The 27,748-nt window shown below is 53.3% G+C and overlaps 1 protein-coding gene across 1 annotated transcript in view; it reads right to left on the bottom strand.

The window, feature by feature from the left end:
- Positions 1-308: 308 nt before the first annotated feature.
- The window catches only part of C16H7orf50 (chromosome 16 C7orf50 homolog), a 101,750-nt gene continuing 74,310 nt past the window's right edge, over positions 309-27,748 (bottom strand). Inside the window, exons 3-5 of the mRNA XM_032886489.1 lie at positions 5,308-5,498; positions 1,981-2,062; positions 309-1,350 (exon numbers count right to left, since the gene is read on the bottom strand). Coding sequence (XP_032742380.1) covers positions 1,171-1,350; positions 1,981-2,062; positions 5,308-5,498 — 453 coding nt within the window. The 3' untranslated portion in view covers positions 309-1,170. The remainder of the gene's footprint in view (positions 1,351-1,980; positions 2,063-5,307; positions 5,499-27,748) is intronic.

The raw sequence follows: 27,748 nt of genomic DNA, 5'->3' as shown, positions 1-27,748 counted from the left end.
CCCAATCTGCCACCAAGGCACCTTGGCCCTGGCCAGATGTTAGCAGCCTCTGGGCTTTGTTTAATTTTGTTTTTCAAGACAGGGTTTCTCTGTGTGACCCTGGCATCCTGGAACTCACTCTGTAGACCAGGCTAGCCTCGAATTCACAGATTGGTCTGCTTCTGCCCCTGAGTGCTGGGACTAGAGTCTCATGGCTTTAACACCAAATGTTTCTGTCACAGAAAACACGTTTTTGGTGTTTGTCCCCCCTCAGCATCTCAGCTACCAAGCTGCCCCGTGATTGGGCAGCATTAGACAAAAGTCATGCCTATGCAAACTTTCCTTTAATAAATGGGAAATTATTTGTATTCAGAATTGTTTTAATAAATTTCTTGAGATATGGCATATATTTTTCTGTAAATCTCTTTTATAAACCTCTATACCTGGGGTATAAAAGTGACTGATGCAAGGGGCCGTGGATGAGGTCAAGAAGCTGTGGCTGGAAGCGGAAGAGGCCGAAGGCGGACACAGGCTGTGGTTCCCATTTGCAGACCCCAGTGAACTCACTACTCCCTGAGCCAGACTCGCACCAGATCCTCTCTAGCCTGTCAGTGCCCTCCCTGTGTGGCATCTATGGGCGATTCTTTATGGTCTGGAAAGTCACCCAGTGGGAGTGGAGCGTGTGTTCTGATGGTGACATGGGCCCAGATACAGATGCTTAGTCCTTCTGTTTCCAACGCGCTGGCCAAGAGGTTCAATGAGAAGGAGCTGGCCCAGTGCTGACATAGGGACAGCTGTGACTGCTAAACTGAGTAGGGATCATGGGGCAGCCACACAGGCCCAGGGGCCTCAATACGAGCCCTCAATAGGGTCTCCCTGCAGACAGGTGAGCTGCACCCAGGCTGCAGGCTTGGGCCAACCTTTAAGATACCCTTGGTAGAAAAAGAAGACTCTGTCCACAGCCACTTCAGGGCACTCATGCAGGAGTGGCCCCTTAGAACTATTTCAGGGAGACCATGATCAACTCCCAAGGCACCAGAAACTGTTACAGCTCATAGGAGGGGGATGAAGGGTTCTTCTCAGGGCTTTGGAAGGAAGTCCTCGAGACAGATGACCTGCTGGTGACCCATTGGCTCCCACAGCTCTGGGAAGAGGTAGCAGTGCGTCCTCGGGGCCAAGGCGGCTCCTCCGCTAGGAGAGCAGCTGGAGCACCTGCCGGAGGCGCTGAGCCTTTCCCGGAGACCTGGCCTCGGGGTCCGCCCCATCCAGCTCCTGCATCAGGGTCTCGGCCTTCTGCACCGTCAGCTCTCGGGCGCTGCCCTTGAGCCCCTCGAGGTAGTCCAGCAGGGTAGAAAAGTGCTCTTCAGGAACCTGGAGGGAAAAGGGGACAGTGCTGAGGGCCAAGGTGTAGGGACCTGAGCTGTGGGCACGCAATGGGAGGCTTGGCTTTCTCCCTGTGCTGCCGGGGGAACCGGCCTATGTCATCTCATGATGGGGTCTCCCAGTACAGCTGTATGCAAGGGAGCCTCGTCCACCCTGTTGCTACTTTGTCAGGACAAGAGGTGGGGACATGGTGGGTAAGAGGCCACTGTGCTGGCATGACTCTCCTGTACCTCGGACATTCCCTATATAAATTAAAAAATTTCTTCAAACATTGTCCCTAGCCCAGGCTGGCCTTGAACTTGCCTCATGGGCACAAGGTCCTGGCTTCCATGCTCAGCCTGTGGTGGTACGGACCTGAGTTCAGCAGTGCTGCAGGACGCAGAGTAGGGTGAAGAGTTTGCGGCCATGAAGGAACCTTGCTTAGCTGTCCATGTACTGTGCATGGACCTGACACCCGAGTGTCCCATTGTCCACACAGGGACCCTGTGACCTCAATGTCCCACTGTCCATACAGGGACCCTGTGACCTGAGTGTCCCACTGTCCATACAGGGACCCTGTGACCCGAGTGTCCCACTGTCCACGAAGGGCCCCACCTCGACCCATGTATGTGCACAGACCTTGTCCTCGTCGTACATGTGTAGCAAGAGCCATGTCTGCCTCGTCTTCTGGAATCTCCAGCTCTCCTGCTTCTGAGCCCACCTGGGAACCAAGACAGAGACCTCAGGATGTAGAGCAGAGTCTTGGGGGCTGCCTGAGAGCATGGGGCAGCCGAGCCTGGCTCAAGGGGATGTGCCCTTAGCATACCCGCTGTGAGTCCTCAGGCCACCTGCCCACATGTGTCCACAGGGTCACCTTCCAACTCTACAATGCTCTACCATTTTGCTACATTAAAGAAAGGCAGCAGTCCACATGTCTTCAGGTCAGTTTTTCTTTCTTTCTTTTTTGTGACAGCCTCAAATTCACTATGTAGCCAGGCTGATCCCCATCTCAGCCTCTCGAGTGCTGGGACTGAAGGTGTGCACCGTCGTCACCTGGCTGAGGCAGGGTCTCAATCTGGCCGGTCTCCTCAGTCAGTCTGGACGCAGGATTCCCTATCTCTGCCTTCTAAGAGAGAACTAGAGGCAGAACCCCACACTTTCCCGTGAATCCTGGGGATCCACACTCTGACCCCCAGCTTCTGTGGTAAACATTTTAAGGACTAACTCATCTACCCAGCCTTGGTTCATTAATTCTTCACTGATGTTTCTGCCTAGGCCACGGAGGGTCTAGAATATTGCCGTCGTTAGTCGGAATTTTCTTGCAGGCCCCTGAATGACTGCGCATGACCCCCAGCTCACCCACCAGGCCTCTCCATCCTCCTGGGCAGAGGCACCAGGAGGGAAGGACTAGGATTGGTACCCAGCCTTGCACCACTGGCCCCTGCTCTCTGGCTCTCACGGCTGCCGCACAAGGCTCTCGGGCTGTCCACTGAAGCCACAGTTCTCACTCCACCTCAGGGTTGAGCTGAGCTCTACCTGATACCTACTTGAGCATTCAAGTCCATGGAGGGCCTCCAGTTGTGTGTGGACCCCAAGGTCAGTCAAGGGTTCCACTTTCTGAGTGTGTCCTGTTTCAAGGTTCCCACCTCACACATTCTCTCATCACTTTCACACACCCTAAGTCCCCGAGAGTGGCTTCCCCAGGACTGGAGGACGCAGAGTGGAGGCAGGACAGCAGGCTGGGAAGGTCAGCTAGAGGTCACATAGAGACCAGAGCAATCAGGCCACACCCCGAATACCTGAAATGGCAGGGCAGGGCTAGCTCTGAGCCCAGTAGGTTTCAGGGCAGGAAGGAAGTGGCCATTTGGGAGACACCCTCAGGTCTCCCCAAGTTCCCAGTCATGCAGGTTTGGTAATTGAGGCTACACCATCGATGGTACAATGATACGATGGTAGAGAATCCAGGAGAACAGAGCCCGAGCACACATGGGGCTTGGGACACAGTACAGGCTTCAGCTGCCCCCTGGGCTTGGCCACCAGTCCTGGCAGACATTCCCAGGCCTCCAGTGAAGGAGTTGGTTGCACTGCACTTGATCTGATTCCCACACGGTACTGTGCCCAGGTCCACTGGGCTCTGTGGTCTTCCCGAGCATTGTGGGACTGAGGCTTTCTGTGGTATCTGGGCCTATCCCACCTGAACCTCTGCCGGCTGTAAGTGATCCTATGAAGCACAGACAGCAGGGCCAGGAGGAACACGAGGTATGAGAGAAGGCCACTCTCTAGTTCACGGATTCCATCATCCCCCGTTTCAGGAAACCTCAACTGACCACACGCAAGGAATCCTGCTACAGCCCCGGCTTCGGGCTGAAGGACAGCCCTCTGCCTCGGTGGCTCCTGACAAACCACCTCTCTACTAGGATCCATCTGGATCCCTGGGACCTGCCTGAAAGCTGACCTGACTTGGAGACAGGCTGCTCTTTCCACTGCTGCCTCTGTGTCCTACATGGAGGCTGCCGAGCCTGAATGCTCAGGCCTTGGGTAGAAGCTCTCTGGGGACACAGCTGCTGTGAGGCTCCAGCTGCCCACCACCACCAGCCAAACTCCTCTCAACATCTGCCCAGTGTGATGGTTTAATGCTGTCCACTCAATAGGACCTAGAATTGCATAGGAGACAGACCTCTGGGCACATCTGTGAGGGAATGTCTAGATGGGGTTGATGGTGGTGGGAAGAACCACTCTGAGTATGCTGGTGTTCTGTCCCCTGGGCTGGGGTTCTAGACCAAAGAACAAGGAGAAAGCAACATCATTCGTTTCTATTTTCTGCCACACAAGGACACTACATGACTAGCCATGTCACCCTCCGCCATGATGAGCTGCAGTCCTGAACAGTGGTCCCAAGTAAACCCTTCCTGCCATAAGCCACCTTTGTCAGATGTTGAGACCACTTGGGCCCGGTAGCTAAGGGTGTGTATGCTCTTTGCCTGGAACTGCAGCTCCATGGACTCTGACACTATCTGCTGGTCTCCACCAGTGCACATGTGTGTTCACACACACAGAATTAATAATAAGGCCCTGGCCGCGGTGGTGCACACCTCTGATCCCAGCACTTTGGGAAGCAGAGGCAGGCAGATCTGAGTTTGAGGCAGCCTGGTCTACAAAGTGAGTTCCAGGACAGCCAGGACTGTAGAAAAACCCTGCTCATAAAACCAGTAAGTAAAATAAAATAAAATTTTAAAAAATTTTTATTCTTTTTTTGCTTTAAATATTTTTAGTTATTCTTAACTATAAATGCAGGAACCTGTGGAGGTCAGAAGTGGGCATCGAATCCCGTGGAACTCAAGTCATAGACAGTTGTGAGCTGCCATGTGGGTGCTGGAAATTGAACCCAGATCCCCTGGGAGAACAGCCAGTGTTCTTAACCACTGAGCCATTTCTCCGGGTCCAAAATAAATCTTAAAAATAAAGCACCTGGGAAGAGTCCTAGTTGAAGGTTTGTCACAATCTGGAACCTACCATGGTTCAGGGTCCTGTGGGCAGAACACCTGTTTTCAGTGCTCAGCTAAGGTTGGGGTGTCCGGGCACACAGTAGCCACAGGACACCTCCACAGGGTGAAAAGGAGAGAGGATGCGTGTGCCTGAGGGCAGTTCTGTGGGTACAGAACAGGCAGGGCAGGGCCTCCCCAGTACCTGTCAATGGGTGACTGAGCTGGATGGAACACCTGCCCTTCCCCACCTGCCACAGTGAACCACCCACTCTTCCCCACCTGCCACAGTGGACCACCCACCCTTCCCCACCTGCCACAGTGGACCACCCACCCTTCCCCACCTGCCACAGTGGACCACCCACCCTTCCCCACCTGCCACAGTGGACCACCCACCCTTCCCCACCTGCCACAGTGGACCAGCCTCTACCCAGCACCATGGCAGTGGCAGAATGTTCTGGATTCAGCCCACAACAGAGCTTACCCTTGGAGGTACTCCAGGGCCAGGACAGCAGCTGAGGGCTTGGCTGGCGGGGTCTGAACCTTGGCAGTCTGTGCTGCGGCAATGCCTGCCTCCCGCAGCCGCTTCTTCTCTTCCTTCTTCCGTTCCTTCTTCAGCTTCCTTTCCAAGACTCTTCTCTCCTCTGGGGACAACTCAGGGCTGGCCTCCTGCACCTGAAAGTTAAGGACAGGCTGTCAAGCTGGGTGTGGGTATGGATCTAAGACAGACCGCTGCCCGCCCACCCTTCTATTCATAGCTCAGGTGCGGAATCCATCAGGTTTCAAGTGCATGGACCATTGTTTCCTGAGCCTTGTGCAGTACCCATAGCAGCCATCAGAGGGCAGCAGTTCCACGGACACTTTGCCTGTTCTTTTCTGGCAAGTTCTTGGCTCCTGGCTCCAGCCAGTCCTTAAGACCTAGCTGGGGGCTGGCACGGTCTCCATTGCTAGGGACACCTCTCAGTGAAGATCCCACAGAGTAGGATGTGGTGCTCTGGCCTTGTAAAGCACCACTTCTGGAGGCATCTTGCCGAGGAAGCCCACGCCTGCCCTCTCCCCCCCTGTCCTAGGAGCCAAGGGGAAGACAGTACCACAGAGGCATTTGGCAGTGCCAGCATGTCAGTCCACTTTCTCTTTCCTGGAAAAAGCAGAACCAGTGTTGATTCTGATGTTGCTAGAAGCCCGGAAAGGGTGTGGGGACACGGTGAGGAATCCAAGTACACCACCCCAGCCTTTCCAGGAAAGGCGAGCTTCCCCATGATCCCAGGTTCCCACCGGTCCCACCCCCAGGGCAGAGTAACAAAATACAGCAAACAGAGGCACTCCCTCCCCCTGGAAACCCACACCCACAGTTCAGTCATAGGACACCCACACGCTCAAGTAAGAACGGTTTCTCCTCAGTCCACACAGGAGCTGGGCCATCGGGGGCTCCAGAGACTCCAGTAGGGCGCCCTCCTCCACACAGGAGCCTTTGCCTGGGGCCCAAGGCAAACTCTTGCTTCCCTCCCCCAGTCACCCTGTATCCCTGCAGCTGGAGAGGTCCCAATCTGAGAAGGCATTCTGGGCAGGCTGCCTGAGGGCCCTCTGGGGACAAGGAAAGGAGTCTAGAGAGTTAACTTAGGCCTGGTGGGGGGGTGGTTAGAAGGGGAGCCTGGCTGCCCCAGCTACCAGCTCCGATTGGCTTTGGCCAGGTCCCAGAGGCTGTGTGGCTGAGAGTTGTTAAAACTGTAGCAATGGAAAAAAAAAAAAAAAAAAAAAAAAAAAAAAGCAGACAGCTTCCCCCCCACCCCCGCAGGCCTGCCTCTGACCCCACAGCCACATGTGGGGCACAGTGCCACCAGGGCCAAGGTCCATCAAGGGAGTAGACAGGACAGGGGAGCAGTTAGATGGATGATCTGGGGAGGGGACATTAGCCTCCCACTGTCTACAAGGCATGACCTCAGAAACCCCAGGCCCAGGATCCTGGTCTTTGGATCTAATGATGCTGCCTGTGGACACCTGGCTGGGAGTCCTGTCACACACACTAGAAGCTCTGAGGGCTGTCTGGAGTCTCCTGGGGGCTCTGCAGCCCTTGTGCCCTCCAGGAAGGAGAGCCATGGTCCCTGGACCAAGTTGATGCAGGAGAGACAGGCTGCCACCAAGATCGCAATCGTAGAATGGGTCTGTTGAGGTCACTCTGCTGTAGGAACCCAACCGAGAGACACCGTGTGCAGTGTGCATGAGGTCAGGTATGGGAGCTCTCGCCTGGGGAACTGAGTCTACATCGAAGCAAGGCTTCCATTCCCTACCCCTGCCCCTGCCCAGAATCGGCCACACAGCAGCCTCATGTTAGGCAACTTCCCCCATCTTCAGAAAGTACAAAAATAGACCCCTACTTCTGCTAAATGGGCTGACTTCCCTCTTCAGAGACCCCACCGTGTTGTCTCTGGCACTGGGTTTGAATTCCTCGTGGAGGATCCGTCACACCGTCACCTGCCTGCCCACGATATTAGCAGCAGTTCTAACCCAGAAGAGCCTCGACAGCAGTGGTTCTCAACCACTGGGTTGCGACCCCCCAAAACCAATGGGAAACCCTGACATTCACATTACAGTTCATGACAGTAGCAAAAATACAGGTATTAAGTAGTGACAGAAGTGATTTTTTTTTTCTTTTCTTTTTTTAGGAGCTGGGGACCGAACCCAGGGCCTTGCGCTTGCTAGGCAAGCACTCTACCACTGAGCTAAATCCCCAACCCCTACGGAAGTGATTTTAAGGTGGGGGGGGTGTCTCCACAACACGAGGAACCGTATCAAAGGGTTGCAGCACCAGGAAGGCTGAGAACCACGGCTCTACAGTAATGTATCTCAGTGTTCCTCTAAATGCCTCCTGCCCCCAAGACCTAACACTGCCTCTCTACTGGATCTCTGAGGGAGCTCATGCTGGCCCCTGTGAAGACTGCAGAGGGAGTCTCTATCTGAAGCCATGGAGGTGACCACACCTCTGCCAATGCTCTGTAGCTTGGGATTTTACAGAAAGAGGAAGGCCATGTTAGAGTTGGGGCAGTGGGAGCTGGGGCTTATAATGTTTGCCTAGCATGCAGACACAGTCCTGGCCCCAGCACTGCATAAAGCAGGCATGGTGGAACACTTGCCTATCCGAGTACTCAGGAGGCAGAGGCAGAAAGATCAGGAGAGCAGAGTGAGTCGGCCTATCTGTCCCCACTTCATTTATCAGCCGTGGGATTACAAACATGGACCGCCATGGAGCTTTCAATGTGTTCTCATGGGATCCGACTCAGGTCCTCCTGCTTGTCCGGCAAGCACTGGCCGACAGCCACCTCTCCACCTCCTGTTTCTTTGTTGTTGTTAAATTATTTTTAAGATGTATTTAGGTACATGGGTGTTATGCCTGCATACATGTACATGCACATGTGTGCCTGGTGCCCTCTGATGTCAGAAGTGGGTGTCAGATCCCCTGGAACTGCAGTTACTGGAGAACTGGATGGTTCTGATCATGTGGGCACTGGGCGTTGAAACTGGATTCTCTGGAAGCCGGACAAGTGCTCTAACCCGAGAAGCCATCTCTCCAGCCCTCAAAGAGGAACTTGGTATGTGGCCCGGGCTGGCAATTCTGTCTCCGTAGCCTCTGGAGTTCCGGGTCAGAGCTATCATACTCAGCTTCTTGCCTCTTTTTAGAGAGAGGAGCTCATGTAGCTCATGCCTGCCTTCAGCTCGCCATGGGGCACACATGCTGGGTGGAAATGGCTCTGGTGTAGAGCACTTGCTGCTCTTACAGAGGACCTCAGTTATCTGGAATTGCAGCTTCAGAGGGTCCAATGTCCTCTTCTGAACTCTGGGTACGTACGTAGTGCTCATACATATATGCATATAAAACGTGAATGTATATGAAGTCTAAATCATAACCTTTTAAAAACCCACAGTGTTGTTGCATTAAGAACAGCAGCGTTTCTGTCCTGTATGAAGCCACGACTCTTCTGAGTTCCGCTTCCCTTGAGAAACGGCACAAATTTCACTTGAAAGGGCCCTGTGTATGTGGTTTAAGCTGAAAAACCTCAAAAAAAGATCCCCAGAAAGCTGATTTGGTGAAGATTGGTTCCTGATTCGGGAAGCCTGGCAGTGCTGTCTGTCCCATGGTACGGTGGGGACACTTGGGTTGCCTGTATCCTGTGGAGGATCCTTGTGGATGATGGGCTGAGCTCCTTGCTGTCCCAAGAGGCAGGGAGGAAACCAGTTGTCCTTGGTAGGCTGACACTTTGAGGCCACGGCAGAATCAGCAGTCTCCCAAATGGCACCCATTGAAGGTTCCTCCACCCACATCTCCATCAACACCCATGGTTTACACTGATCCGGGGTTGGCGGGGCAGGCAGCAGCCTTTGTCCTATGCTGACAGGCAAGGCTTGCTGGGGCTCTGGAGACTGAGAAGGAAACTGGACCATCCTGCAACAGCCTTGGTAGCTGAATTCAAGACTGCCTGCTCTCACACCAGGTGACAAGGTGTGTCTTTTCAGGGAAGTGGCTGTTGTCACTCTCCTGGGTCCCCACTATACCCAGAGGACCTGGTGAGTTCAAGTGAGAGCAACTGTGTCCATGCAGGGCGCCAGCCCTAGCCTGAGGTGTGAGAGCAGGTCTTCCTTGTCCCCAACACTCAAGGACCCAAAGCTCTTGGAGTTGAGGCCAGGTTCCAAGCACATGACTTCGCCACAGCTGAGATACCCCAGTCCGTCTGTCTTCTGAACAGTATGATGGGGGTGGAGGTTAGCCGGCACGATCAGCTTCAAGCTGACCTGGAATTACAAAGCCCAGGGTAACGTAGCCTCCCCTTAGAGACAATCTTGCCTCAGTCTCCCTGAGTTCTGGGAGTACAGATATACATTTTACCCAAAGGTGTTCAGAAGAGTCCTAGCCAGCCATTCTGAGCCACGCTGGTAACAGGAGCCTGACCTATTTGTGCCTGTTGCCAGGTGAGGAGGCTTAACTCTACCACCTGTGAGCAGGGGCACCCAGGTAACCTGGTGCTGTCTGCCAGCGGAGACACCAGGCAGCACTTTCTCCCCTGCCATCACCAGGCGGTGTGTAAACCCAGTAGAGCCTTGAACCAGGGCAGCTGCGTGGGTCTGCTTCTCTTGTTTGTTCCTAGATTTAATCAGGAAGCCCTGACTGTTTTTGAAGTCTCAGACCCTGAGGAGACACACAAAGGTGGGTGCTGCAGCAAACCCCCAGCTTCAGGCACCCCACCATTGCCTCAAGCCCCTCCCTGGGTTCCATGAGAGTCAAAAGAGTCCTTCTGTGTGGGAGGCAGAGCAAGGGCCCACTGTCCTTCCCGAACAAAGTTCACAGGGCAAAGAGATGTTCTTCTCCCTCTCCGTGGATAGAGAAGTGAACTTCCGGCCCTGGCCAGGGTTTCACCTGGGCTGGGGCCAGTGTGACTGGGGTATGTCCTCCTCATAGGGATTTATGCAATCAGTGCCGAGTTTTTGAGCATCCACTGGGTTGGACATCTTGATCAAACATTCTTGGAATTATGGAGGTGGTTGGTGAATATACCCCGAGGATTGAGAGTCCAAGGCTGGCTTGAGCTTGGTAAGTCTGTCTCAAAAATAAACAAACCCCTCAAAGGTTGTTGTATGGCTTGGTAGCAGAGGGCCTTATGGGTGCCAGAAACACAGCTCTGTAGGGCCCTCTTTCTGGGAGTGACTGAGGTCAGATGTAAAAGGATGAACACAGGTGAGGGTGGAAGGACCCTCTGTTGTCCCCACTCCATCATGTGATCTGAGCAGCTGCACCGGGGGCGTAGCTGAGTAGCAGGTCATTTGACCCGATTCACACAGGGCACAGCAGATGGCTGACAGAGCCCAGCACCTGGCCTTACATCCACCACAAGCCCACGAGGTGCCTCCAAGGCTGGAGCGTGGTCTCTGATCCCTAACACCCCTAGACATGTTCGCCAGACATTGGAAAAGGCCTACATATGACAGAGATGTTTGAGGGGAAGACCACGAGCCCTGCAGAGGCCAGGGGAACTGGATGCCAAGGGCCGTGGACTCTGGTCTGGAGACCAGAAGGCTGTTTCCACTCCTCAGCCCAGAATCACCCCTCATCCACTCACTTGGGTTCAGCCTGAGTCCAGGGGAGAGCCCGTCCCCAGACTTCAGCGGACTACTGCCCAGCTATGCACATGCTCGGTAGCAAACTTTCCAGAAATCAAAATAAAAGCCCAAGCAAATAATGAAGAATGCGGAGGGAGTGTGTGGGAAATGAAGCTCTTTATTTGGAGGTAATTACTGAAACACTGTGGATGTCGGAAGTGACTGCCAGGCTCCAGGTCACGCACAGCAGAATCAACTGGTGCTGCAAAGGACGCACACAGGGGGAGGGACCTGGAAGGCTCACTCCCTCACTCCCCTCCCCTCCCATGTCTGCTTAGATTGAGATGATTAGGACCCCGGTGGGGTCAGTGCCTTGCTTCACTGCACAGAGGAACCAAAGCCCCTCCACTCTGAACCACGGAATGACCCGCAGACGCGCACACTCGAGTTGGGGAAGCTACTGCGTCGACAGCCGGTGGCTGTGAGCACCGGTGCGCTGCGGGCACAGGTCTCTGGGCAGTGCAGGGGTGGACGCCGGCTCTGTCGTCGAGGCGCTCACAGGCAGGCATACGTGAGCTCCTGGAGGACAGGGACGGTGTCCACCCCGTCCAGCTCTGCACAGCTGTGCTCTCTCTTGCCACCTTGGTGCCAAGGCAAGGGTCACACCCACCCAGGGATCTCCTAGGAATGACTTCTCAAACGCACAAAGTAGTTACTGTGTGCAGGCCTGCGCAAAATGCCACCTTAAACTCCATGCTAAAAGGACGACAAAGGTGACAGACGCGGCTCTCAATGACCTGAACGGCACAGGCCAGCAGCAGACCCGAGGCTCTCCCTGAGAAGTAAAGACAAAGGAGACTGGGCTATCACCAGCTGCCATGGGACACACGAATGAATCCCCAGAGGTGATTCTGTCACTGCCACCAAGCCCAGGCTCTGTCCAGGCCACAGATCCTTCTGCAGTCACTGCAGAAACACCATGTGTCACTTGGGGGCTAAACACAGGCTAAAACCTACCCTTGACCTCAGACTGCAGGTAAGACAGCCTGGATCCCAGAGACTGCCTTTCTCCCAGACTCTAGTACAGACCACATAGCCTCTAGGTTGCTGGTCCCCAACTGTAGATCGGTTTTCTTGGCTCTCTGGCCTCAACCCACCTGACTCAGGCTGACTGGCCTCACCAACGGGTTCTAAAGGTCCCATTGGTTTGCTAGGTTTAACCTATACCACTGCTATCTCTCAGGCTGCCACTCACGTGTCCACCGTTACTGCGTGACCAGTCCCGCCATGGGAGCAGACAGAGCCCTGGAGCTTGAATAGGTGGGGAGATTTCCTTGACTAGGATGAGGGGTTGGCTCCAGAAGATAAAACCTCTGTCCCATTGCCTGCAGGTCATGGAACTGGTCCCAGTAGCTCTGGCCCAAGTTTAAGCTCTAAGCTCAACTCGTCCATCAGAGAAGCTCCTGGGCCAAGAGGAAGGACAGAAACAGTCCCTGCCACCTGAATCATGGCGGTGGGGATGAGGCACGGGACAAGCTCCCATCCAGGTCTACTCAGAAGTGGCAGAAAGCAGCCAACAGGCAGGGCAGAGGACCCTGTAGCTGGGGAGATGGGGCGGTCTCTGATCAGACACCTGCAGCGAGAGACCCTGAAGTGAATGAAGGAGAGATGTTCTGAGGCAAGGAAGCTGTGGACAGCTTTCTGCATGGGCGAGCATGACAGCTCCATGCAAAAGGGAGGCAGGCAGACAGGACCAGCCTCCACGGCCCCTGCATGCATAACTGAGCGTTCCCAGTCCAGGAAAAGCCTGCTGGCACAAGAACCTCTGCACTGTGCAGAGCCCGCGCTGCAGCCCTAAGCTGGGACTCGGTCTCATCTGCTGCACTGCAGCTCCATTCGGCTGCAGCCTGCTTCCTTCACCCTAGCTGTAGCAGGGTCAGGTACCCACATCCCTTTCTCTAGAGCTTCCCAGCTTTGTCCACCCGCAGAGATGGGTGCCGCACTCCCAATTCTATTTGAACCTGCCAGTAGACAAGGCCTTTGATTTTTGGCTTCCTCTGGTATAGCAGCTGTGTCCACATCCAAAACGGTCTGGTGGACCCCCAAGTGACATTAAGCTCATGGACGCTTTCTTGCTGTGGCCAAGAAAGTCCATTTTCCCTGCTACAGTCGGTTCAGTAACCATCCTGCAAGGTCAGATGGCTCAGCTCACCTGTTCAAAGTGACTCCCCAGGAATCCAAAACTGCACTTTTTGGTTTTGTTTTACAGCAGAAATGTGAAGACAGCTCTGAGCCAATAGGGCAGAGATGACCAGAACAGACAGAGGCACAAATGACACTCACGAGATCCTCTACAGTTGCTACTAATTTGTTTGTGCTGATCTTGCTATTTTATTGCAGACTGGACTTCTAAAGCTTGAAAAACCCATTAAGCAAAGTGCAGAGTCATCCAAGGGACGGGTGCAAACAGTTGCAACTGGGCAGAAAATGGTGTCTCGCAGGAAAAAAACAATTATGCACAGTTAAAACTATCAATCTCCAGGCTTCCACACTAGCTGAGCATTCTGTGATCCTATTTCTTCTGCTCCCGGCCAGTGATGTGGCAAGTGACATCCTGTGAGCACAGACTGCAAGGTTCTCACCTCAGGGTCCTAACTATACCACCTTCCCCATAGACTTTAGGATTTCCTGCAGAAAGGCTCACCTGGGAGCAATTGAGAAGGCCTGCAAGAATGTCTGCCTCCTGGGAGATGGAAAAAAAACCCCAGGCGAGTGGAGCAGGCAAGAGTGAAATCAACATTACACAGGGACTTCATTAAGTTTCATAAAGTTTGTCATTACGCCCCTCTCACTGCTCACAAGCAGCTTTTACTTAAGTCGCGATTTCTGGGTCAGGGCTCTGCACACACCGCGGACACCCCTGAGGTCCACACGGCTGGCTGGTTAATAAGACAAGCGATCCCAATAGTAGGAGGCCAGTAAGACAACGAGACGGGCCCTGGCTGTAGGCTCGGGGTTTGGGCAGGCAGAGAGCGGTGCGGTGGGGCACTCGGACGACCTCGCGTAGCTACAAGGCGAGACCGCCACCGAAGCCTTGGGGCCACCTCGCACTGCCCGCACCCGGCCACGCACTGACCTCGCTTGTAGGCAGCCGGGAGTCGTTGGTGCGAACTGCAGGGACTGAGGACACTTCACAGCAGTGAGCCCCAGACTGGGGCGGAACCAGATTCAGCCGGCTGGACAGTGACGCCGGCGCGCCTGCGCCCTCGGCGCGTGGGCGTGGCCTCTGCCGGGGCTTGTGCCCGCACCAGGGGGTTGCTTGTACGTCGGTGGCGTGGGTGGTCGCATCCACGGATAACCAAGGCTATGGCTGAGGTGTATGCTGTTACCATGCCTCCCTCCAGCTCGCGCAGACTTGTGTTCCACAGCTCCCAACACAAAATTAGGAAAGGTTTTCAGCTGTTGGGGTTGGGAGCACTTACTGAACTTGCAAAGGGCTGGTTGGGTTCCCAGAACACACAAGCATCTGAATTTACAGTTCCAGAGGGGTCTGACATGCGCTCGCTCGCTCCCTCCCTCCCACGCCCCAGAATGAATGTATGAATAAGGGAGAAACACACACACACACACTGAGTGTATGACTAAGGAAGAAACGCCCAGCGACTCTTCTGCATCTGTCTCCAAGTGCTGTCATTTTTGAAATGAGACACCTTGCCAGGTGCCCACACAAGAAGGACAGTAAGAAACGACCTACAGTTGGTACTTAAGAACACGCTTCTTCCACACCAAAGACTATTGACCTTGGCAATGAAGGAAATACGAAGATGCATCAAGGCAGACTTCGGAGCACGTGATGAAAGTCTGCTCCCAAGGCCATGAGGTGTGCTCCATTCATAAAGTACTGAGATGTCTTACTGTAAGGGCTGCCAGGAAGCAGGACTGGCATATCTGGAGAGATGTGGGAGGAACCTGTGGTAGAGCTGGACACAGACACAGCGCCACGCTCCAGGGGGGATACAGTGGGGATGCTGCAGTAGTTACTGAGTATCCTCTGTGCTATTTTTCCAACCAGGGAACCCTTATCTATTTCAAACTACAAAGTCGAAAATAGCAAAGGTAAAAGAAGAGGAGTCACCAGAACATCCTTCGTGCTTTGGCTGTTTTTTGTTTTTGTTTTTGGTCAACTTGACACAAGTAAGGGTGAGGATGAGGATCAGCACCTGAGAAATGCCTCCATCAGACTGGCTGGTGGGCAAGCCTGTGGTACATCCTTTTTGTTGTTTTTGTTAGTGATTGATGTGTGAGGGCCCAGCCGCCTGTGGGCAGGAGGTCCTGGGTACTTATAAGAAAGCAAACTGGGTAGGCCACCGTGAAGCAGCCAGCAACGAGCTCTTCCGTTGTCTGCTTCAGTTCCTTCCTTGAGCTTTTGCCCTGACTTCCCTCTGTGATCATGTGGGACCTGAGAGGGTTAGAAGAAGTAAACCCTTCCCTCCCCAAGCTTCAGTCCTCCTGCCTCCACACCGAGTTGCACAGTGAACACACAGGATACAACTAGGTGATCAAGTTGGATTAGCTTTCATTAAGCCTGCCGAAAGCCTGATGAAGGGCGTTAGAATCAAGCTGGGTGGACACTGTACAAACCCCTTTGGAGCTTCTGTAAGAGATGAAAACCGTCAGGAGGGGCTGGGGATGGCTTAAGCACGATGCTTGCCTTGTAGACAGGATGACTCAGGTTTGGATCCTCAGAGTCTTAACTTCTCTTCCCGACACAGGCAACCTAAGAGAGAAAGTTTGTTCTGGCTCCACAGCTCAGGCTAAGTCCACCATGTCAGAGAAGTCAAGGCAACGAGAACTTGAAGCAACTGATAATGTGGAGTCAGGAAACAGGTAGAAATGAATGCTCAGCTCCCTTTATTTAGAGTATGTTACCAGCCATGGGACATCCCTGCCCATAATAAAGATGGGTCTTTCACATTAATTAACATACTCAAGATAGTCCAGAACAAGAATGTCCAGAGGCCTGTCTCCCAGGTGACTCTGGATGCTGTCAAGCTGACAATTAACACCACCCATCACACCAGGCATCCAAGTAACGAGCCTGGCATGATTCCCTCTTGTTCATCCTGGTAGGAGGGGTGGGGACAGGAAGGTCCCTGAAACTCTGGCCAGCCAGCCAGGTCTAATTGGTGAGTACCAGGATCAGGGAGTATACTGGCTGGTTTTATGCCAACTTGGCCCAAGCGAGAGTCACTGGAGGAGAGGGCTTCAATTGAGAAAATGTCTCCATAAGATCGGGCTGTAGGCAAGCCTTGTAGGGCATTTTTTTCAATTAGTTACTGATGTGGGAGGGCTCAGCCCATTGTGGTTGGTGCCATCCTGGTGGTCCTGGGATCTATAGGAAAGCAGGCTGGGCAAGCCATGGGAGCAAGCCAGTAAACAGCACCCCTCCATGGCCTCTGCATCAGCTCCTGCTTCTTGGTTCCTACCCTGTTTGACTCCCTTTGATGATGGAAGTATGAACCAAATAAACACTGTCCCTCTTGAGTCACTCTGGCCCTGGTGTTTATCACAGCAACAGTCACTCTAACTAGGACAGGGAGAGACTTTATATCAAAATCTAAGTCCGGGAGAGACTGAGAAAGACACGAGATGTTGACTTCTGGCCTGCATTCACTGGCGTGCACACACGTCGGTTGTGGCTGGACCACCCTCACGGCAGCCCGTCTGCTTTGAGTACTCCGCAGGCTCCCTGAGGGAGCCACATGGAAGGACAGCATCACAGGAAGAACTGTTACTAAACCGCTCTGCAGTCACTGCAGCCACCTTGGATGGCCTATGGCTGGTGCAAACAGAACCTACTTTATTTGCATGCAGAACTGCTGATTGGTGCAGGAACACTTGCAACACCCCTTTACTGACACATGCAGTGATGAGCTGAAGCTAGGGTGTCTCTTGTTTGTTTCTGTTTATTTGTTTATATTTGGAGGCCTTTTCTTTGTTATTCTATTCTATTCTTTTTTTTTTTTTTTTTTTTTTTCGTAGCTTGGGACCGAACCCAGGGCTTTACGCTTGCTAGGCAAGCGCTCTACCACTGAGCCAAATCCCCAACCCTTCTTTGTTATTCTAAAGCATGTGTGTGTGTGCAGTGTGTGTGTGTGTGTGTGTGTGTGTGTGTCTGAGGTTGACAGCTGGAATCTTAGATTCCTCTTCACCTGATTATTTGAGTTAGGACCTCTCACTTGGGGCTAGAACTCACCAAGATGACTAATCCAGCCATCCAGCTTGCCCTAGGGATCCCAGCTCCACCTTCTTACCATTGGAATTACAGGTCATGTCCGCTAGGCCAGGCACTTAGTGACCAATGGGGATCTGAACTCTGGTCCTCACACTTGTACAAGCACTTTATCCACTTTATCCCAGTGCCTTGCTAATGCACTTTTGTTTGCCAGGGGGTGCAGGTGGGAAGGGTGGGGGTGGTACAAGACAAGGTTTCTCTGTGTGGCCCTGCTGTCCCTAAACAGAGATATGCTTGCCTCTGCCTCCTAAATGCTGGGATTAAAGGCATGTGCCACCACCACCCGGCTCCTTGCCAGCTTCTTATTGGGCCCAACCACAGCACTAGGGGAACAGCTGTCTTCCAGCTGAATGACAAACCTGCTTATAGAGAGAAGGGCATTGGCCCCAATCACAGCGAACCTAGCATGCAAATGAAGGCTTCTATTTCCACCAATCACAGGCTCATCTCTTTCCAGTTAGGTCCTGAAGTCCCTCTGCTAGGCCTAGGGAAAGTGCCCTCCCTGCGTCTAAAGTGCAAATGGTTACATCTCGAGTGCACTTTTAGGTTTGTGATAGCAAAGGCTGGTACAAGGTGTTTGCAACAGTCCTGCCCGCAGTCAGCTTTACCACTGAAGAGTTAAGCTTAGAGCAGCTGCTGCCTTACGGGTCATCACTGGGCTCATCTGACTGACAGTTCCTTTGCTCTAGACAGCCTGGCAAGCCAGGAAGTGCCCAACAGCTGCCAGGAAGGTCTCACTGCCCATCCTCAGCATGTTCCTTAATATAGGGAAATGGACGTCTCACTAGGCTTAGAGAGCTTGTCATTAGCGCTATCGGTGTTAGGATTTTGCAGCATTAAGACCTCGCCCATCCAGAAAGAAGCGAGTGCCTGTTTCACTGGGATCAACCCAGAAAACCAACCATACCATCCCTGTTATGCATGAAGCCCAACTCCAGCCGCTGACACTATGCACAAGAGTGGGGTTTCCTGCACACTGTTTGATGGGTACTCGGTGGCCTCTGAAAGCTCTACCTGTCTTCCAGGACAAAATGCTGAAGGTGGGTTAGCCTGCAGCCCTGTGTGTTTTTCATTGACTGCCGTCCTTCCTCTGCTCTGCTGACTCTCAGCTAGAATGTTCCCTGTCACTCAGAGCAGTTGAATGGCTGTAAGTGACAGGGGCCCAGGCAGCAAAGGTGATGACCCTTTGTGGATCTGTGTCAGACAGAGGCACACGATGGTAATTGGGATCTGGAGGAATCGGCAGTGTCTGTGCTATGGTGGTGTCACTTCTCTTTGCCTCCTACCTAGTCAGCAGTGAGAGTGGCCCGAGTGGCCCTGGCAGCTGGGGAACAGTATCTCTGACACACAGACCCAGAGAGGGCAGGCTAGGGGCAAAGTCAGACACAGGCGTCTCTATTTTTAGCATCTGCCAGCCGGAAAACCACCTCCTTCTGCTTCCCTTCTCTCCAGCTGCCACTGTTCGTGCCCGCAGTGATCTGGGTAGGACCAGAATGTCTAGGTCCCACAGTACCAGCCAGGCTATGGCAGGCTTGTTCTGATGCAGATTTCCCCAAGTCTCAGGCTAGAGAGGCGAGACTGTGGAGAGGAGGGCTCCCAGGGCCACAGGAAAGGCTAGGGGCTTGGTGTATCCTGGCAGACCCACATGGCTGGTTGCTCCCACCACACATGCAGACAATTCCTGTTGTTTCTGGAGCCTCCCAGAGGGCAACTGCTCACACGCCTGTGACTAGTGCTCCTACTCCTAGAGGGGACTTTGGTCAGCATGGATGCTCTGTTAGTCAATAGTCCCAGACACTCCAGTTTGTCACCAACAGAAGACCGTGAGGAGATCTTCTGAGTGTGAACCGTGTCACTGTATGCCAGGCTCTCCTCTGCCAAGAGCAACTGAGAATGACATCGGGATCATCTTGAGGCCCGAAGGCCTAGCCACCGCTGGAAAGGAAGCCTGGCCCTTCTCGAGTTACTCATGGGAAGATCTGTTTCCACTGAGGACAGGAAAGGCCCTGGCAGGCAGCCAGGGTGGTGGACTCTGTGAGAAGGCATGGGAAGGGAACAAGAAAGGGCATGGGCACCTGTGCTCACAGAGATGACCCGTGGCTCACCACGCAGGAGCCTCAGCTTCGAGTGGACTGAGACCACCTGCCCCGCCCCAGCGCAACTCTTCCACCTTTCCTTATTTGGGTGGTCAGTCAGATGGCTCTAACACTTGGGAGGCTCAGGCAGGAGGATCACAAACTCAAGGCTAGCCTGGGCGATAGAGTAAAGCCCTATGTCAAAAAGTGTTTGTAATATGCTAGGTCCTCAATGGCACTAGGTTATGTTCCTATAATTCTACAAATAAAGTAATGTGTGTATTGAGAGAACCTCATGGAGATAAGGCTAGCTTTAAAAGTGCTCTATAGGCAAGGCCGGCCTTGAGCTCTTCATCCTCCTGCTTCCTACATGCTGAGATTACAGGCATCCACCACCACACACTGTTTATGTGGTGCTGTGGCTGGGCCCTAGGCTTTATGCATGTTAGGTAAGCATTCTACCAACTTAGCTACAACCCCCAGCCCCCATCGAAAACTAATAAATTAACTTAAAAGTATTCCCTGCCCCCGGTCAATGTTCCCTAGATTCAAATCTACACGACAGTGCACCAACGCACAAGAGGAAGTGGCGAAAAGGGGGAGCCAGTGAGGACAGACGTAACCCCAATCCCCCCCAATCCCCTGACAGACCCAACACAATGTCTCAGGAAACAGGGCTACTCTCAGGTCCCTGCCCAGCAGCTCTAAGTGCCCTCGTTGAGGAATGCAGCTGATCTTATCGACTGCCACTCCAGAACACCAGGAAGACCTGCCAAGTCCCAAGAATGTGGCCTGGGAAGGGAAGTTCCGGCGTTTCCATGGTGCTTGGCCTCAGCAGGGCACTGGGCTGCAGTGTGAGATGAGACTCGTGACCACGCGTACATGGCATGCGGAGGCCTGAGCCGGGGCCATGCCTGACCCTGAGGAGCCCTCCCTGCAGCACCAGGGGGGGGCAATTCTGTGGGATTTTTTTTTCAAATATCAACCCCAGAGCAGGAGGTGAGACACAGCCTCACACACCCCTACCATGTCCTAGATGTCTACTTGGGGACTAGCCTGCTCAATGAGAAAACAGTCTGCGGTCAAGTCGGCAGCTGCGGCCCTGTGCAACGGTCTCCTTGCCTGGACTCTCCTCCAGCGTTGCCCTTCCTTTGGACATCTGTACTGTGCTTCCATGGGGCAGGGCAGGCAACCAGTGGGCTGCACTGGGACACCAGGAGGGCACTTCTTAGTTGTGAATGAAGCCTCACAGGAACCTTCGGATAGGCCCCAGGAGACTGACACCTCGGAGATGGATAACGCAGCCCAGACCCTCACCAGGAGTCCTGGGGGCTGTTTAGTTTGTTTTTATGGTTTAGTTTTGTTTTTATGTCTACCTTGGCAGTCATTCCTCAGGTGCTGCCCACCTTGTTTTTATAAGACAGGGTTGGTTTTGTGGGGGAAGGGTTGGGAATGGTTGGTGGCCTGAAACATGAAAGTTACTCTAGCCAAGGAGCTCCAGGGCTCTGCCTGCCATCTCCCTAGCATTAAGAGCACAGGCTACCACACTCAATCTTTTTGACATGGGTTCTGAGGGATCACATATAGGTTCTTATGCTTGCAATTGGGCCAATAACTCCAGGACCCTCCCCTCACTTTTGACAATCTTGCTTTGAAACCCCAGTTGGCCCAGAATTTGCTATGTAAGCTACAAGGGCCTCAGATTTATGGCAGTCCTCCTTGCTTCTGCCTTTGAGTGCTGAGAATATAGATGGGCACCATCATGCCCAGTTAGGCTGGCTCTCTCTCTCTCTCTCTCTCTCTCTCTCTCTCTCTCTCTCTCTCTCTCTCTCTCTGTGTGTGTGTGTGTGTGTGTGTGTGTGTGTGTGTGTGTGTGTGTGTTTTTTGTTGTTACTGTTTGTTTTTTAAGACAAGATCTCATGTATCCCAGGATGCCTTTCAGGTGATTTTTTTAGCTAGAGACAGCCTTGAACTTCTGATCCTCCCTGCTCTACCCCCTGAGTGCTGGGACTGCACCACTACTTCTAGCTTATGTGATGTTGAGGATGAAACACCGGGCTTCTTGAAAGTTAGGGAAATACTCTAAAAAGGCATCATTTCCACTTTCGCGTTGGACAGCAGCTACACAGTGTGTTAGGGCTGTTTTTCTCCAGACAGCTCCACATAGGCGCCTCTAGGACCCGGGAACCACGAGTCGTGGAAATTACAAACTTTGATCGGGCAGGTGCGCGGCTCTCCAGTATTAAGGCGGCCTCGGCGGGCCGTGGGGACTGTCCGTCCGGACTGGGGGCGGAGCCTGCGGGAACTAAGCACGCGAGCCAAGAAAAGGGCGGAGCCACAGGAGCTGTGGGTCGGGAGAGAGGGCGGGGCCTGACCGCTTTGCTCGGCGGGCGGGGGCGGGACCACGCGAGCGGCCCCCGGGGGCGGGACGGGGTCACGTGTGTACACAGCCCCCGCGGCGTGCGCGCCGTGAGCTCCACTGCCTCCTGCAAACCCAGCTGCCCGCCCGCGGCCGGTGAGCGGGCCGCCGCCCAGCGAGCGGTGAGTGGGGCCCGGGGCGGGGAGCCCCTAGTGCTCCGTCCCGGGAGGGAGGGGACAGCGCCGAGCTGCGCTGGGTGGGCGCCAGGGGCCGGGTGCACGGTCCTGAACCCGAGGCGGGCGGTGGATCTGCTGCCCGCGTAGGCGGACAGGCTCTCCTAGGACGCTTCGTCCCTTCCGAGCGTCAGGACATTTGGAACCCGTTTGTAGAGATAGCGGACCTTGCGCCATCGGCCCTGGACATTCACCGGGCATAGGAGGCAACGCCAGCAACTAGAAACCCCAGGTGAAGGGATACAGCTCTGGTCCTCAGGCTTGCTGACTAGAGCTAACTTAGTACCCGCTGTCCAGAAAAGCACCTGCCAATTTAGCGCGCCCTGACTGTGATTATGTTCTTGAGAGCTGCATTCCTGCTCTGGTTCTGACCCAGGAGCTTGACATCTATGCCCACCCCCATGCATCGGAGGCATTGATAACCTGGGGATAAGCTAACTTTAAAGAACTATAAATTAATCCTATTGAAACGGCTCTGAATGTGTCCTGAGGTCACTCCATGCATAGGAGGACCAGGCACTATCTCTGAGCGTGCAAGGAGATACTATTAATAATTACACCGAGGGTACAGTCACATTACCCTTAACCTGTCATGTAGGTCTTTGAAGAACTACCACAAGGTACAGATATCTAAACTAGAACCTCTGGTGTCTCCCAGGGTACAGTGTGTCACAGTAGACTCGGTGTCCCCGTGACTTCTTCATGAAGAAGGTTGAGACACATTCACCTAATGTGAGGAGGGTACATGGGGATTTAGGTCAGGATGTGTAGGCTCAGCATGTGCAAGGGAGTGAATAAATAGTATGCACCAAGTTGGGAGGGGGATGGCTGGGCATTCTCTCCTCACCCACCATATCCTAGCATGACTCCCCCCTTTAATGACCCAAACATACTGAGACATATCAAGGCCAAGCTTCTGGAGGAGTAGGAGACCACAGATCTCAGAGTAAGTGCTCACATGTGAGTTTTCTGTTTTCCTTAAACCTGCCCTAGCCACTTGCTCCTGCCTGCAGCCTCCTAGCTTCCCAGCAGCCCCAGCTGTCCTGACCCAGCAGCTGGACAGTCAACCTACAAGTCTCACATGGGTCCCTGAGCTCTCAAAGGCCCCAGCCCAGGACTCCAAGCACCGCAGAGGCTTCAAAGAGCAGAGAGAAGTGGCTGAGTTTTTTGTCTGGTTTGAGATATTGCTGAGAGAGCCCCCTCATCCTAAGACAAAGCAGAGTAACGAGGACCAGACAGCCTGTGCATCCCAATGTCCACCCCAGAGGCCCTCACCCATACCAACAGGAGGAGTGGCTAGGAGTTTCCCCATTTGAATCAGGACCAGAGTAAACCTAGCAAAGGACTGCTGTGATCAGGGCAAATATGACAAGATGAATAAAAATAACCACCAGGGTGGTGATAAGATCTGTGGCTTTGAGCGCTGCCCTGCAGGTGAAGCCACACCCAGTTTGTTTAGAAGCTGAGGTTATCAGGAGCCCAGATGGGGGTGCACGCCTACAGTTCTGAGTTTGCCCCTCGTTCTGGAGACACCTCTGTCTGTTGTTATTTCTCCCCACCTCCTCCCGGTGGTGTTTGTGGTTGAGGCTATAGGTCTCAAACTGTGTTAGTCAGGGAAAAAAAGTCAAGTTAACAAACTGCGAGCAAGAATAAGTTCCGTCTTCCTCCGGGACGCCCAGGGTCCACAGAGGCACCCTGCCTGCTCCAAGGCAGAAGTAATTTGGTTTCAGTCTATGTACCCCACCCCACCCCAGCTTTAGAGACAGGGTGCTGCTTTAATGTGTCTGAGGCAAGCAGGCTGTCTGCTCCAAGCTTGCTCCTCTGCACACAGAGAGAGGGGCTGAGCCTGGCCCATGCTCCTTCCTCTGCATTGTGAGCTGTGGAGAGTAAAAGGCTGTGAGAATCCAAATCACTCACGTGCGTGCGTCATTCCGTTTTCTTATCACAGGCCAGGAAGGCAGAGGAGTGGTTACAGGAATCAGCCTGCCACAGCCTCTGCCTTCCCGAGCAGTGAGTTCCTACGGATGAGTGTTGTTTGCCAAGACTTCTGATCATCACTACAAAGGGAAATAAAATCAACATCTAGAAGTCATTTTTGAAGCACTTAGTTTTAAAACACGCAGCCAAAGTTGAGTCTCCTGGCACACAGAAGCAGGTCGCCTTATACCAACCCATCAGGCCTACAGCACAGCAGCTGATGGCCTACTGTGCGTGTCTGCATATAAATCTGAACGTGGAAGGAGTAGGGCATGACCACAGTCCCGTACCCGGGGCACCAAGCCCAGTCTGTGTCTTCATTCACACGTCTTCCCCATCTGCAGAGATGGTGTCACCCAGTGCCTGGCTAGGGGCCTGAGGTAATCCCAAAGGTGCACTCAAAGATCCACCAGATGAACGGGGAGCAAGGACCTAGGTAGGCCAGGCCCTGCAATGAAGACCTGGGGTGTTTTTCCCCTTCCTGGCTCTCTTTTTCATGGTACTGGGGAGGGAATGCAGGACCTCATTGAGCATGGTAGGCAAATGGTCCACTGCTGAGACACCGGACGCTCCCTGGGGGATTCTAGGCAGATGCTCTCCTGCTAAGCCACACTTCCCAGCCCTCTGTTTACTTTGAGACAAGGTCTCTCCCAGGTTGCCCAGGCTGGTCTTGTATTATTACTCTGCAGCCTAGACTAACTTTGAACTTGGACTCTTCCTGCCCCAGTCTTCCTCTAGGTAGGATACCTAGCTTGTGCCATCATGCCTGGCAGACAGATGGTGCCAGCCTAAGTTGTGAAGCAACAGGCAACAGAGATTCCCCTGAACAACAGATGATGCGATTTCCTGATTAACAGGCAAGAAATGAAATATGGGGGTTGGGGATTTAGCTCAGTGGTAGAGCGCTTGCCTAGCAAGGGCAAGGCCCTGGGTTCGGTCCCCAGCTCCGAAAAAAAAAAAAAAAAAAAAAAAAGAAATGAAATATGGAGTGTTGAATGAGTCTGCTCCAGCCACGTAGGAACAGGAGGGTCTGGGTCTACTAGCACTGTCTGGGGGCTGTTGCCTCTGGGGCTGCTTCTGGCTGCCTATCGTCACAGGAAACCACTATTTTTTACTCAGTGTGGCCATGTTGTTGCTAGAGAAATCCACTAGCAATGAACTAACTTAGACCTCGTGGACTCGTTTTAAATAAGGCATAAAAAAAGATGTCAGTGTCTCATCTTTAAATGCTCTGACAGATCAGCTGAGAATGGACTCTGGTCCTTGTCAATTGTGACCATGAGCAGGGTCACTGCTGTGCATTTGCTGAGCGTGGAGCCCCGTGAGGGGTCCAAGTGGCACAGAGCCTCAAGAATTTTAAGTTACAAGCGGAAAACACCCCCCCACCCACACACACACAGCTACTTCCCTTCCCAATTCCACATTCCTTAGAAAGCAGTGAACTCAGGCCAGTAGAGCCCATTGTTTACCCTGTAGTTTAATACTAGAGAAACGTCACTAGAGAAACGTCAGGGCGCTCGCTGTATCCTCATCAAGCTCCAAGCCAGAGCAGACTACATCTGCATAGCCTCTGCCGCCCACCTGATGGCCGTACTGGAGAAAGCCAGGTCCCCGGAGTGAATTCTGGAAAGTCTTGACATTTGCCCCTGTAGCCACACCCACCCCTCCCTGATAGCTCACGTGCAGTGTGTCTCTTGGGTCCATGTGCTCTCATGCCCGCCCGCCCTCCGTTTCCCCTTCCCATGTGTCAGTTGACACAGAGTCCGAGCGAAAGGTCACAGACCAGCTTCTGTTACTCTGATGACAGCTAGGAAAAAGACTAGAGATCTGTGCCCAGTGCTTCGGAGGCTTAGAAAGCACTCTGGATGCCCTACCCCGGACACCCAAGCTTGGGGGAGTTTCTAAGTCTACATCTGGGGAAACTGAGGGACAGGATGGCAACAACTGTCTAGTCAGAGGGGCATAGTCTGTAGGCAGAAGGGCTGCAGGAACGCCTCAGCCTGTGCCTGTCTGTCACAGGAAGAGGGGCTGAGCCTCCCAAGAGCTCCCAGCAGGGGCTCCCAGTCTCACTACCCCCATGTCCATTTCAACTCTTCTCCTGGGTGCAGCATACATCGGGCCACAGTGTAATCAGCACCTGTAGGTAAGGACGCTATTTAGAGCTTGACATAGTGGCCTATGCCTGTAATCCCAACACGCAGCATTGGCTGAGGCAGTGGGATCATGAATTCAAGGCATGCCTGGCCTTCAATCTAAAACCCTGTTTAAAACAACGACAGAATAATCTTCTATTTTAAACTAGCACAACCATGCCTAAGTACCCTGATGTGGCATGTTGGGGACATAGAGGCCCTAGGTTCCCTGTGGGGACAGCGTCCACTGCAAGTTGGGCTGTGCAGAAGGGCAGACCTCACAGGGTAATGTTCCCCTCAGACCTGCCTGAACCCAGCTCTGAGCGAGGACCTGTTGATTGGCAGCACAGTGCCACAGAGTGATCTGGGCACGTGCGTCGAGACGGTCTACAGTGAGCCAGCTATAACGGACATTCTTGGAATCCCAGTACTTAGGCCGCTGTAGCAGGAGAATCACAATCAGGCCAGCCTGAGCTACCTAGTGAGACCTTAGTCTCAACAGGATCCAAGACCCCAAAGTTATATCCTCAGGTCCTAGAGCGAGATGGTAAACTCCTGACCTGGACAGTACTTCTCGGAACTTCGAGGCATCCGAATATAGTTATGTTCTTGCGGAGGACCCCGTCTTGCAGGTCTCTGTGGTCTAGGATGCAGACGAGGCTTCCTTTCTTTAGTGCTCCTGGATAGCCCAGAATGATGGGGAAGAGGGGAAGCCCACTGGAGAATCTTCCCTTAGGCATCCCAGCCTTCCACATTGGAGGGCACTGGGACCCACAGCCAAGTCATCAGGAGGCCAAGGGTGGTGTCTGAGGGAGAGAGAACCACCACCTAGGTGCCCACCAGCCTGCTCAGATCCAGGTACTAATTAGGCCACACCCACCAGGATGGAGGCAGTGCTCATTACCGGGCCATTCTGTCAGGCTTGGAAGGGTAGTGAACAGGTTGGCTGAGGTCATCCTAGAGTCAGCTAGGCAGCTTGGGCAGGAAACAGGAATGGAGAGTTCTTCCTGGTGTCTATTCTGAGCTGCCACCCTGGCTGGGGTAGGACTGTCTTTGTACCCACTGTCATTCCCTCTATCAACACCTCGCTCAGGTCCCACGGCAAACCTCAGTGCCATCTAGACTTGTCACACACAAGGAGAGCCTCCTTGTCCTGATCCCAGTCCTCCCTGACACCTGTGCTCTGCTCCTCCCTTTGCTGCTTTCTGGATGGAGGAGACTGAGAAGCTATCAGCTGAGGGGTTCAGCTAAGTGGGGATTATCTCTGCTCTCACACACAGCCAGGTGTCCCCCTGCTCCTGTAAGGCTGGCCTCTTTGTCCTAACCTCACATGCTGGAACCTTAAGACCCTTCCCCTGAGGCTGTACCACTGTTGCTAGTCTGTGAGTGAGTGAGTGAGTGAGTGAGTGTGTGTGTGTGTGTGTGTGAGAGAGAGAGAGAGAGAGACAGAGACAGAGACAAAGACAGAGAGACAGAGACAGAGAGAGAGCACCAACATCGTCCATGTCCCCTTCCACTGTCCTCTGTTTATTTCTGAAGTCTCACTGAAGCTGGAGCTCAGTGATTCATCTATAGGCTGGCCAGCAAACTCTGGGAATCTGTCTGTCTCTGCTTCCCCAGTGCTAGAGTTACAGACATACACAGTCTCCCCAAATTTCATATAAACGCTGGGTCAGGTCCTCGCTTTACCAACTGATCTCCCTCACCCCCTTCCCCTTTTATGATTGTAATTAACAAAAGTCTGACAGAGGGCAAGTGAATCACTAT

This window comes from Rattus rattus, chromosome 16, assembly GCF_011064425.1.
Source record: "Rattus rattus isolate New Zealand chromosome 16, Rrattus_CSIRO_v1, whole genome shotgun sequence".
NCBI classification, from domain to species: domain Eukaryota; kingdom Metazoa; phylum Chordata; class Mammalia; order Rodentia; family Muridae; genus Rattus; species Rattus rattus.
Note: the sequence above shows the minus strand (reverse complement) of the source record. Positions and strands in the feature narration are given on the sequence as shown.